Source organism: Oncorhynchus kisutch, linkage group LG20 (genome assembly GCF_002021735.2).
Source record: "Oncorhynchus kisutch isolate 150728-3 linkage group LG20, Okis_V2, whole genome shotgun sequence".
NCBI lineage: Eukaryota > Metazoa > Chordata > Actinopteri > Salmoniformes > Salmonidae > Oncorhynchus > Oncorhynchus kisutch.
Window position 1 is genome coordinate 26,448,059 of NC_034193.2, and position 14,204 is coordinate 26,462,262.

General features: G+C 42.3%; 1 protein-coding gene across 2 annotated transcripts in view; it reads left to right on the top strand.

The window, feature by feature from the left end:
- The window catches only part of plxdc1 (plexin domain containing 1), a 92,887-nt gene that overhangs the window by 15,578 nt on the left and 63,105 nt on the right, over window positions 1–14,204 (top strand). For both annotated transcript variants that reach the window (XM_020453827.2, XM_031799034.1), the window contains exon 2: window positions 11,155–11,315. In XM_020453827.2, coding sequence (XP_020309416.1) covers window positions 11,155–11,315 — 161 coding nt within the window. The remainder of the gene's footprint in view (window positions 1–11,154; window positions 11,316–14,204) is intronic.

Genomic DNA, 14,204 nt, shown 5'->3' on the forward strand with positions numbered 1-14,204 from the left:
CAGTATCATGTAGACATTTTAAAATGGTGTTTAAGAAAAGAACCATACAAAAGGACAATACAAATTCATGACTGTTATATACAGTATGTTTCTCATGGTTCGCACTTGGCCCCTTAATTCCAGCGAAGATAGATACAGTTTAACGCTACAGCATACAATGACATTCTAGAAGATTCTGTGCTTCCAATTTTGTGGCAACAGTTTGGGGAAGGCCCTTTCAACATGACAATGCCCCCGTGCACAAAGCAAGGGCCATACAGAAATGGTTTCGTGATTGGTGTGGAAGAACTTGACTGGCCAGCACAGAGCCCTGACCGAACACATTTGGAATGAATTGGAATGCCGAATGCGAGCCAGGCATAATGGCCCAACATCAGTGCATGACCTGACTAATGATCTTGTGGTTGAATGGAATTAAGTCCCCACAGCAATGTTCCAACATCTAGTGGAAAGCCTTCCCAGAAGAGTGGAGGCTGCTACAGCATCAAAGGGTGGACCAACTCCATATTAATCCCCATGATTTTGGAATGAGATGTTCGACGAGCAGGTGTCCACATACACTACATGACCAAAAGTATCTATCATACTGTATATAGGACAGACACTTCAAAACCTGGTTCCTTATGATACATTTCTTGACTTTCTGGTTTGCCATTTATGAATGTGTTATTCAATGCAATTATATGGGCTACAGTGGCATATCAGTACTTAAGTAGTACTTTAAATAGTACTTTAAAGTATTTTTACTTAAGTCGTTTATTGGGGGTATCTGTACTTTACTATTTATATTTTTGCCTACTTTTACTATACTACATTCCAACAGAAAATGTCCTTTTTACTCCATACATTTTCCCTGACACCCAAAAGAACTCGTTACATTTCGACAGGAAAATGGTCCAATTCATACACTTATCAAGAGAACATCCCTGGTCATCCCTACTGTCTCTGATCCGGCGGACTCACTAAACACAAATGCTTTGTTTGTAAATTGTGTTGGAGTGTGCCCCTGGCTATCTGTCAATAAAAAGAACAACTCCCGGTGATCACCCTGTTGTATGTGCAGTCACTAAATAATAAACTGGATGAGTTGGCAGCAAAGGGCTAGATTTGAAGATTCATTTCATCTGCTTTACAGAAACGTGGCTCAAGCAGGACAATGTTGATGTGAACATTGATGGATATACTTATTAGAGCAGATCAAGACATCACAAATCAATAGGTTGGGGGCTATCTATCTTCGTAGATAATAGTGTAGTGTGATTGAAATTCCTGTTGTATCATTTGAGTTGTATCATTCAGGCCATTCTATCTACCATGTGAGTTTGGACAGATTACCATTATTCTGGTCTAAGTGCCTGGACCAAACAATAAAGAAGCTGCTGATAGGATTACAGATGATTTCAATGCCAGTATTTGCTTGGGGGATTTTAATGCACTCTACCTCTCCTCGCACCTCCCCACTCTGCAACAGTATGTCACCTGTCCAACTCACTCAACTTGTATCCTGGACCAGTGTTATGGCAACGCAGAGGATGCATACAAGGCAGTGTGCAGAGCACTCATCGGGAAATCAGACATAACGTTATCCATCTCCTACCGAGATACAGGCAGCAGGTGAAACGAAGAAAAAAAACCTGTAGAGAAATCCATTCAGGTATGGACAGAGGAGAGTAGGGAGGAGCTCAAGGATTGCTTTGACGTCACAGACTGGGAGGTACTCTTTGACTCGTGCAGGGATCCCCACGAGTTGAGTTGACAGACAGCATCATATCATACATACAGTATTTCCCAACAACAAGCCCTGGGTCTCCAATGACTTGAAAATGTGCCTCAATGAAAGGAAGTTTGCGTCCCTGAAAGGAGATACTGATGCTGTAAAGATAAATGAATTCCGGTCAAAAATGTTGAAAGCTAAAAAGGACTTCAAGGATAAAGTGGAGCAGTGGATCTGTCCAGCCAATCCAAAACAGGCATGGGAAGGGCTTAATGCAAGGATGGGAGGAGAAAGGAAAAGAGAGAACAATAACATAGCAGATTGTTCATCCTTTGTAAACGACCATAACTGTTTTTATGGAAGATTCGATAACGTCGATTTTAAAAGACTAATGTAAACAAATATGAGCGCATCCCCAAATCCTCTCCTGTCAGAGAACGAGGTGGCTTCAGGCTTGTCACATATTAAGCCACACAAAGCACCGGGCCCAGACGAACTATGGGGCAAAGTACTGAAGGTCTGCGCCAACCAGCTCAAGGGAGTCTTCACACGACTGTTTCAACTCCTGCTGAGCACCTGTACAGTGCCAAACTCCTGGAAGGTGTCGGCCATTGTACCAGTGCCTAAGAAGGCAGATGCTAAATCATCAAATGGCTTTCGACCTGTGGCCCTCACACCTCCTTCAGGCCAAATGCATGGAAAGGGGTGTGTCCTTTCACCGTTGTTGTTCTCCATCTACACTTATGAGATGAAGATCCAAGGAAACGATGTGGGCCTTTTCAAGTACACGGATGACATGGCTCTGGTAGGATTTAAAAACATTTTTTTTTTTAGATGCTACGTCAGATGGGGACAGCTATTTTAAACAGACCGACAACCTTCAAGAATGGTGCTGGTCAAGTGGAAAAGACAAAGGAGCTGATCAAAAAAAGAAGAAAGAAAGCCAACGCCTGTTTTTAAATCGGGATATTGAAGGGGTTTGGGATCAGCCAGGATGTTCTGGAGAGGGTGTACAGCAGCTTGGTGGAGAGCATCCTCACGTTCAATATGACAGTCTTGTATGGTGAGGAGTAAAATCAAACTCACCAGAATAGCAAACACAGCCAGCAAAGTGATTGGTTGACCACAGGCACATTTCAGCAGTCTGTTCCACAAAGCAACCAAAAAAGAAGGCAACGGCTATCATTGGCGTCCCCTCTACACCCTCCGTTCGAGACGCTTCCCTCTGGCCGGTGCTTGAGGATGCGTTCAAACATTCATTCGTTCCTTGTGCTGTTGTATCAGTATACATACTTATCTATCCAGTGCATTTGGGAAAGCGGTCGCTTGGGAGTGAATGTGTCAATGCCCTCTGTTTAGTGTATGCAGGACTGACTGGTTTAAATGTGTATGATGTGTGAATGTATGTGATCCTTTTCATGGAAGGTGATGCCAAAGAAAAATGTCCATCCTGGATGGGCAATAACATTTTATTCTGTTCTTTACTCAGTACTTTGTTGAAGCACCTATGGCAGCGATTACGGCTTTACGTCTTCTTGGTGTATGACACTACAAGCTTGTGTGCAAAGCTGTCATCAAGGCAAATGGTGGCTAGTTTGAAGAATATAAAATATTTTTGAATTTGTTTAACACTTTCTGGTTACTACATGATTCCATATGTGTTATTTCATAGTTTGATGTCTTCACTGTTATTATTATACATTGTAGAAAATAGTAAAAAATAAAATCCCTTGAATGAGGTGCCCAAACTTTTGACTGGTACTGTAGAAGAGCTCACCAACATCCAAGACTAGCGATACATTAATTCAGCAAACAACCCAGCTGATGATCTGACTAGAGAAAAGATTTGATCAGAGCTCTCTAAACCAAGCACATGGCAACGTGGCCCTCCTCTTCTACCCCAGTCTCCAGAGCAACGGCCCAAAGACTTTACTCCTGAGCCATCAGAAGATCAATCAGAGGACAAGAAATCCTTCTTCTGTGGTACAGTGACGTTCAACCCTTGTGCTCAAGATGTAAGCATACACAAATCCTATCAAGAGCTCCTAGATGCTCCTGCTCAAGTACAACACATTATCAACCACTTAACCACAAGTCCCTCTGCAGCAGACTACCTTGATGCAGAGCTAGATCTACTCAGAGAAGCCCTGCTAGACCGTTGTAGTGAAGACTTGGCATGCCTGCAAGCCCAGGAATCGCTCTCATCCACTAGCTACATATTCTGCTTAGACCTGCAGCACCTCGGGACTAATTCGGGTGCGAGGGATACTACGTCACAGTGACAGAATGGATGTCTCCAGGTACTATCGTCCAAGACCCCTGCCATCCTGTCACAAAGCTAATCATCCAGAACTACGATGACAAACGGAACCATCCTGGGACCTCCCAGCATCCCGTCTCCACCTATACAAGCCAGCCTTCTGTTCCACAGGGATGGATCGCTTCAGACCCTACAACATTAAGCTTGACAGTAAAACGGAAAGGAGATGTGCCATAATGTTCAAATGCTTGACTACTCGGTCTGTGCACATGAACTCCATTGACATAGATTCCTTTCTTGTGAAAGTATTCAAATGAACACTTTTAAGTGCTATCCTCTGGGGATGCAATGGACATCGTGCTGTATGTTTCTACCAAAATAAATTGAAATTGATTTCAATTAAATCCTATATCTCGCTCTCTCTTACTCCTCCCAAATTTGTTTCCCTCTTTTCAGTTATTTTGCCTGGTGTAAATCTTTCTTTGTCTTGGTAGCCTGGTGGAACAGGCCTGCATTAACATTTCAATGTGAGCGCAGCAGTCCGTCTGCTTGCCCAGGCTAGTCTTTTGTTACATCCGTTGACGCAAAAATGGTCTCAATAAATGTAGTTGTCGGCTGTGCACATTCTGCACTCAGGAATGTCTGTGTTGGCCAACCTCCCTCGACAAATTATTTTGTTTAAACTTTACATTCCAACGCCATAAATACGGACTATATTTAGGTATACTACCTCACATCATATGGTTCTGTAGAAAGAGGGAGAGACAGTTGGTTTTTCAAAATAATCAGTTTCATTCCTACACCATAAGTGGAGGCTATATACAACCTAATATTATAGTTTTTGTATACCTTTAAGGAGAGAGCGAGGGGGGGGTAGACACTCATTCTGCCTCCCTGGTTTGGAATCACTGCTGCTATTTCCTCCCTGGTGAGGGTATAGCGTCACTAGAAAGAGATCCAACCAAACCAGTCAAGCTTCTCGTGTATCCCCCTTACCCTCTTCACCCTCTGTGTATTTTGTAATAATATATTACTACCTTGACTCAAGCTTATAACGTCCATGTCATAGTTTAATAACCCAGCTCAACTAAGAATGTAGTTTCTGAAGAGCATTTGTCAAAGTCCCCAAAGAACTACCACTATATTGTTTGTCTAATGTGTTGGGCTTTCTGTTTATCTCCTCGCTCTCCATATGACAGTCTGTTTATATAACCATTTCTACTGACCGAGTTACTTGGTAAATGTGGTTTTGCTGTAGTAAAATGTCCACAACACAGTAAGTTACGATGGAGCCGTTAAATAGGACATAAATTCCTCAAGCAAAGCAATGGCCAGAGTGAACATGAAAACGTAACCCTCTGATGTGTTGACCAGATGACATAACACACACATACATGCGCATGCACATACTCGAACACAAAAATACACACACCCACGCACACACCCACGCACACACAGGAATTTGACAAATTCCAAATATGTTAGATGCAGGTATTAAGTATTTTGTCATTCTTCTGACTGTGTGAACTTGAAATATGAAAAGACCATCAAACAACTCTCCAGAAAACATTTGAAACACTAAGCTCTCCGTAAAGCGTTGCACATCAAATGTTAACTCTGATTATTTCCCCATTGAGTAACTTGACTCAAAAAACAACTCCGTTAAAACAGTTGTTCAAGGTTAAATTAGTGAAACACATCAATCCTGGTCTTAATTTCCACTTTTAGGTGCAAGAGTGATATGTTTTTAATTCTTAATTTCCTACTTTTAACCCCTCCCCCTGAAACAGAACTGATAGGTGGACTCAGACATGCTGTGATGTCACGATACCCCTCAAGGGCGTTTTTTTTTCTTTCTTTCCTGTAATTACTCTTAATTTGAGAAAAATAAAATTGTCCAAATATATATTTTGTACACAAAGAAAATCAATTAGGGGTCCACATCTAAATATTGCTCCTAGTGTTGCTCAAAGCTCAGAACACTAGTCTTATCGAACAGAAGATGCATTTCAATATAAACATCTCCACATGGCCTGTCTTCCCTATAGACCTAGGCCTACATTCAAATGCAATAAAAATGCAAGCAATACAGTTCTGAAAATGCAATACGTTTTTGTTTCGTCGCTGATGCTACGTATCAGTGTGATACATTGTTCATATTTCCCCCTTTCAAGGCTATAACATTACAATTGTATCGCTAATAGGCTGTGTTTGTAGATCGACCTGAGGTGAATGAGCCTACAGCAGCCGGGGTAATTTTTGCTTGTTTTTGTAGTTCTTCAAATAGCATTTTGAAAGTTTTGTAATTGTATAGAAATGCAGTAAATCAGCTTCAACTTTCAACCCCCCCCCCCCTTTCGGACCTCACACAAACTCAAATCCTGTTTACGGCCTTTCTACAGTTATAATATAATTGGCCAAACAGCCAATGTTGGACTGAAGATGTTAACTTTGGTAACTTCCTGGGCACGGTTTCCCGGTAGCGATGGAACTTAAGCTTACCAGCGTTTTAATAATGCATCTTTCTACAACTGCCGAAGGTTTCACATGCGTTTCCCAAAACACCGTGTATTGAGAACGTTCAAGTGCGTCGTTGGAGCATGTGTCAATAGGATCGAAAGAAAAGCAGTGCTGCTCTCATATCAGCTTTCTCCATTCAAATCTTACCCTACCATTAGAATTATTCCACAATACTGATGACGAATCAGCTCCTAGAGCAGTTGTATTCAAAGTCATGTTTGAAATATATAGGCCTTTGTAGCCTATACTGTAAACTGTTATCTTTAAATCCAGTCATGGCAGTTTTCTTTTGAAATATTTTTTTTAACCTTTGCTTGTTTGAAACAATTACAGACATTGGCAACTTTATCTTTGTAGTCAACTTTGTTCTGAAGTTATTGGCGGTCACAGAGAGCCAGAATCAAGACGTTTATGTTTAGTGGAGACGCTTATGTCTGTGTATAAACTGATGCGGAAGAGCAAAGAAGCATCTAAGCACTTAGCAGTCGGTAAATAATGCGAGTTTTCAAAGTGCAACTTTCGTAACAATGGTTTTAGGAAACAGCTCAGAGATAGATACCAATGCATTAGCAGCCTGGTCTGCTTAGTTCATTGACTGTAATGTAAGTAGAAGAGATGAGGGATGTCTCGCTTCCTTTTCCGTCTCTGACTGGAGTGTGAATTAGCCATCGAGGAGGTAGAGTGTGGCGATTGTGTCTGCTTCGGGTCTAAACTGCAGCGACTTTCTATTGCATGTAGTAGAGATAGCAAAGCCATTTTCAGTTTGAATATTGTTGCTATATCCATACAGTAATCCATACAAAAATGTGCTATTTGTGGCCTCGCCATAACATTTTGGAATGTAAAATCAAATCGTTCAACTGAAATTGATACCAGGTGGTAGGTAGGTTTGTTGAACGAACTCACCTTTGGTAGAGATGACACACTCAACATAACGCTCCCAGTTTTCAAGCATTTTTCATATGGAAAAGGGGGCAGACAGGGCGAAAAGAGGCACTACAGTTACCCTTTTAAGGGATTTGAATATCTGTACTATGGATTAAATGTCCTGGCATTGTCAGAACACTATTTGTTTCTACAGACTAATTGTTTTTCCTTAATTATACTTTGGCTCAATTACAGCACATTTACGAAACTATTGACCACTTGCACGGTCCTTACAAAAGTACTTTTTATTCAACCTGAAAGTTTTGCTCATAATGTGGCAGGGGATAACTTTTTCCACATGTGGCGTAATGCTAAAGCCAGAGAGTGCTAACCCAGTTGATTATTTGGGTCTACAACCTAGAAAATCCCAAGATATTAAGTCACACTAACTTGCTGTAATGCGTATGTCAATGGCCACTGTCTTCTTCCCGCCAATTGTATATGATTCATATGCTGATTTGCTATTGAATCAAATTCAGTTACAAGGCTCATCATAAAGCAAATCAAATCAAATCAAATTTATTTCTATAGCCCTTCGTACATCAGCTGATATCTCAAAGTGCTGTACAGAAACCCAGCCTAAAACCCCAAACAGCAAGCAATGCAGGTGTAGAAGCACGGTGGCTAGGAAAAACTCCCTAGAAAGGCCAAAACCTAGGAAGAAACCTAGAGAGGAACCAGGCTATGTGGGGTGGCCAGTCCTCTTCTGGCTGTACCGGGTGGAGATTATAACAGAACATGGCCAAGATGTTCAAATGTTCATAAATGACCAGCATGGTCGTATAATAATAAGGCAGAACAGTTGAAACTGGAGCAGCAGCACAGTCAGATGGACTGGGGACAGCAAGGAGTCATCATGTCAGGTAGTCCTGGGGCATGGTCCTAGGGCTCAGGTCCTCTGAGAGAGAGAGAAAAAAAGAGAGAATTAGAGAGAGCATATGTGGGGTGACCAGTCCTCTTCTGGCTGTGCCGGGTGGAGATTAAAACAGAACATGGCCAAGATGTTCAAATGTTTATAAATGATCAGCATGTTCGAATAATAAGAAGGCAGAACAGTGGAAACTGGAGCAGCAGCACGGCCAGCTGGACTGGGGACAGCAAGGAGTCATCATGTCAGGTAATCCTGGGGCATGGTCCTAGGGCTCAGGTCCTCCGAGAGAGAGAAGGAGAGAATCAGAGAACGCACACTTAGATTCACATAGGACACCGAATAGGACAGGAGAAGTACTCCAGATATAACAAACTGACCCTAGCCCCCCGACACATAAACTACTGCAGCATAAATACTGGAGGCTGAGACAGGAGGGGTCAGGAGACACTGTGGACCCATCCGAGGACACCCCCGGACAGGGCCAAACAGGAAGGATATAACCCCACCCACTTTGCCAAAGCACAGCCCCCACACCACTAGAGGGATATCTTCAACCACCAACTTTACCATCCTGAGACAGGGCCGAGTATAGCCCACAAAGCAAACACACACGGAAGTGTTACTGTCTGTCCAGATGTGTCGTGTTGAGTTGTCTCTGCAAAGGTGTCCTGGTGGTCTCCCAGAGATAGTTTTGAGTTATTGATTTTCCTGCTGGGAATCTTAATTGTGAATGTTAAAAACTTCCATCCATGTTTCTGTTCATTGACTGTATTCCTTATGAGGCGCACATAGTTGTGACTTATGGTTTGATGAGTATCTTCCCCACCTAATGCATCACAACTCCATCAATCTTTTTCACACGTCTGTGTTAAGCAGTCAGCCTCAAAGGCAATACCTCCACAACCCACAGACCAATCCAAGTCACTGGTGAAACACTAGGTGCCAAATAAGGCAGTAAGATTTAAGGTTCACCTATGGGTCATAGGACATCGGGTGATGTTCAGAAGGCATTGTTTTACAAGTATAACTGATGTGATGTGTCACCCCCATGCGGGGCACGGGCACATGCCACCTCAGATTTGTTCCGTTTAAAAATTCTAAATAAAATACTAGCCACCTAGCAGTTTTATGAAGTTGGCTTTAACTAGCCCAGACAGGTTCCCAATGTCCCAACCTCATAACTAGCTACCAAGAAACCATTTCAGGCTATCAATCCATTTCCTCAGCAATCTACACACAATACCCCGTAATGACAAAGTGAAAACAGGCTTTTATAAATTTTTGAAAATGTATTAAAAACAAACATATCTTATTCACATAAGTATTCAGAACCTTTGCTATGAGACTCAAAATTGAGCTCCGGTGCATCCTGTTTCCTTTGATCATCCTCAATGTTTCTACAACACACCTGTCTACGGTATATAAGGTTCCACAGTTGACAGTGCAGGCCAGAGCAAAAACCAAGCCATTAGGTCGAAGGGTCTGGGGAAGGGTACAAAAACATTTCTGCAGCATTAAAGGTCCCCAAGAACACAGTGGCCTCCATCATTCTTAAATGGAATAAGTTTGGGACCACCAAGACTCTTCCTAGAGCTGGCCGCTCGAACAAACTGAGCAGTCGGGGGAGAAGGGCCTTTGCTCAGGGAGGTCACCATGAACCCGATGGTCACTTTGACAGAGCTCCAGAGTTCCTTTGTGGAAATGGTTGTCCTTCAGGAAGGTTCTCCCATCTCTGCAGCACTCCACCAATTAGGTAGAGTGGCCAGACGGAAGCAACTCCTCAGTAAAAGGCTAATGACAGCCCCCTTGGAGTTTGCCAAAAGGCACCTAAAGTACACTCAGACCATGAGAAACAAGATTCTCTGGTCTGATGAAACCATGATTGAACTCTTTGGCCTGAATGCCAAGTGTCACGTCTGGAGGAAACCTGGCACCATCCCTATGGTGGTGGCAGCATCATGCTGTGGGAATGTTTTTCTGCAGCAGGGACTGGGAGACTAGTCAGGATCGAGACAAAGATGAACGGAGCAAGGTACAGAGAGATCCTTGATGAAAACCTGCATCAGAGCGCTCAGGACCTCAGACTGGGGCGAAGGTTCACCTTCCAACAGGACAACGACCCTAAGCACACAGCCAAGACAATACAGGGGTGACTTCGGGACAAGCCTCTGAATGTACTTGAGCGGCCCAACCACAATCGACCATCTCTGGAGAGACCAGAAAATAGCTGTGTTGCGACGCTCCCCATCCAACCTGATCTGCAGAGAAGAATGGGAGAAACTCCCCAAATACAGGTGTGCCAAGCTTGTAGCGTCATACCCAAGAAGACTCGAGGCTGTAATCGCTGCCAAAGGTGCTTCAACAAAGTACTGAGTGAAGGGTCTGAATATTTGTGTAAAAATATTGAAAAACCCATTACTGCTTTGTCATTATGGGGTATTGTGTGTAGATTGATGAAGGGGGAACAATTGAATACATTTTCGAATAAGGCTACAACCTAACAAAATGTGGAAAAAGTCAAGGTGTCAGAATACTTCCCAAATGCACTGTAAGTAGATCACTGCTTGTTCCGTTGGTCATAAATATGATCTTTTCTTTTTTTTTACAATATGGATTACGGGTTAGGGTACTAGTGGCATAAGAATATACATTTTTGCCTGGGGGGGGTACATTCTCACGTATTTTGTTCCCCCTCAGATTTTTGAGGTGCATGACGCCCCCGAGTATAGCTTTTCTGTTTGTTTTTAATCAGTCATGTATTTCTTGTTGTGGTGTTCTCATAGTTTGCATGAGATGTGATATTGCTGTTTCTATCGAATGGCCATGTTATCTTGACTGTTATGTCATCTTTCATGTTTTTAGATGATACGTCACTGCGGATAGATGGGGGCTCGTCTGAGATGGGCAGGATCTACCGAGACCAGCAGCCCTCCATCAAACATGGTCAGAACCGAGCGGTACGCAACGCACTGGGGGGAGGACTGGACATTGATACCCTGCCCGACAACATGACCCATGTGGTGGTGAGAAATTGAATGAGTTATGTTTAGTATAACTCTTGTAGTGGTACGGTCTAACTAACAGGCAGCCATCTGTGATGATATCGATAGCAATATTGTTATTTCCCCCTCTGCTCAGCATCTTGTTAGTTGCCATCCTAGCACCCACATCACGTTTGCTCAGGATCAGGCTCATGTGACCGACTGCGTCTCCTGCACACCACATAACACTCTTAGCCCTGTGAGCTAAAGCCTAGGCCCTCTCTGTGACACAGCTGGTAGTAGGTAATTGGCAACATCTTCATTAGTCACCGCTAATAACCACATCTCAATGCCTGGCTAAGCACTTTGATAATGGGCAGCAGTGTGTGACCCCAGCAGATGAAGCCAATTGATGGGAACACGTTGGCTGAAGCTATGACCCTTTATCAGGGGTGACTGCTATTGGGATATTAATGACAGGTGTATGGTAATTTGCGAGCGAGCCTTTTTCCCCACAAGGAAAAGCTATATTAGGCTTTGGGGTTAGGTTTAGAGTTAGAATTAGGGTTTAGGAGTTAAGGTTACGTTTAATTTTAGGGTTAGTGGTTTGAGGTTAGGGAAATAGGATTTTGAATTGGAATACATTTTTGGGTTAATAAAATGTGTGTTTAAATGTGTTTGTTGGATTAGTTGGCGTGGTGGGGACCAGTGTATCATCTTGCTCTTACTACCACATAAGTATCATTTCTGCCAAATAAATTGTGATTAGCTTTTCTCGGCACTACAAATTGACAACAGATCCTGGCCTTGTCCTGTCAACTTAGCGTGTGTGTCCTCTGGTTTCACACAAGACCCTCTAACTAACTTCTCACCGCGGCAGCTCTCGTTGACCAATCTCAATGCAGCTTAGGTGTTTCAGCCACGGGGAAAGTCTGGGGATCTGCCCTCCTCTCAGACCCGGAGATTCCCCCAGAAACAGTGCCTTGTGTTGGGTCTCGGGGAAGGAGAGAAAGTGGGTCACTCGCTGTATGTGGAGCAGCCAGATCGTCATTGAGAACACTGCATTTAACTGCTCCACTTTCCCAGCCCACACCTAAACCCCAGCACCATTGCTCTCTGTCACCTTGAAGCAAGGCACACATTAATAATGTGATCGAGTTCTGAGATCCGTTAAATAGATAGAGAGGCTTACAATGCCAAAGCACTGAGATCATTAGAGTATGTATACAGCTCCCCCACCTGGTGTAAATGAAAATACAGTACATGGAAAGGACCCCTGGTGTCACTATGCACAATAGTTAACTCCAACCTCTATGACTAATTAGCATCATAGCTATCATCTTCCTATCATAAGGACTACCATCTTCCACAACCATACATATTAAGAATACAATAGAATAGCCTCCTGCTCTAGATTGAATCAAGGGTAATGATTTCATTTTACTACATAGCCATAACACCTTCATTACACATCTATAAGTATTTCATGAACGTGTTATAACAGGTCCTAACCACAATTAAGGTTAATGAAATATATCCATAGCATATCTATAGCGCATTCATATGATGCTATGCAAAAGCTCACATTTAGGCATCTTAATAGACACATCATTACAACGACAGCGTAGTGTGATCATTATGGCTGTTCTCTAAAATGTGCCATACCAGTGTTAGTGAATATGCCTAAAGGCCAAACCACATTTTGAAAATGATGCTGCTATATAGCCTGTACTAGCCCCATTTCCCGCACCGGCCGGTATAGGCCCGTGACTTAAAGTATGGTATTTTTCTTCTCAATGAGGTCAATGGTGCATGAAGATCCCCACAGTGTTGAATCCTCAGGGTAAATTTTACAGATCAAAATCGTGTGGTTGAGGGTCAAGGCTCTTTCGCAACTCATTAAACAGCCCTCCTCCACATCCCTATTAGGTTGAGCATACTGGTCTATAATGCACACATAAAGTGTCTATTTATGAATTATATGCAGCCAAAGTAAAGCTTATCTATTTTCCCATTCATTAAGCATTTATAGCTAAGCATTTCATGTTTAATTAACTGTGCAGTTTGCCACTGATCTATAACACCAACATTAAAGGTCTATGTATGATTTCTATGCAGTCAATGTACTGTCAATTCTATTTTCCCATTAAAGTATTTATAAAGCATTTATAAACATGCCTCACTTATCAAAAAGTATACAGACACAACACAATATTAAAGGCCCAGTACAGTCAAAATAAAAACAATTTCCTGTGTTTTTCTATCATATTGTACAACATCTAAAACAAAAATTTTCAGTGTTAAATCAGTGTTATCAGTGTTATTTTCTGACAGTTGCTGGTTAAAAATACAATCTTACACAGGACCTTCTAATCTGCAGGTTTGCATGCGAGGGAATTTCAGCTTTCCATGGTGACATCACCATATGGTAAATTGGTTAATAGACCAATAACACAGTTCCAAACCACTCCAATAAGAGACCATTTTTAGTTTTCCCCCTCCCCCCAGATCATTCTCAGACAGTCCTTGCTTGACAAAGTGTTTTGCTAAAAAGCTATTTGTGCCCAGTTAATGGAAATCTATTACTGTAAGGTACTTAATTGTTACCCAGTAATGACTTGATGTTGGTCTAAAAATGGCTGCATTGTGCCTTTAAAGGAAATATGAACATTCTATTTAAATTTTCCAGATGTAGCTAGCACAGAAAATAATTGCTGAGGACATCGTCGAAGAATCCTACTGTTGACATTGTTCAGTTAGACTTTTCTTGAGTAGATTTGACAAAGATTCATATTGAAAGCCTATGTGGTCCTTTGTAGCTCAGTTGGTAGAGCATGGCACTTGTAATGCCAGGGTAATGGACTTGATACCCAGGAACACCCATACGTATGGGTGTATGCATGTATGCATGAATGACTAAGTCGCTTCGGA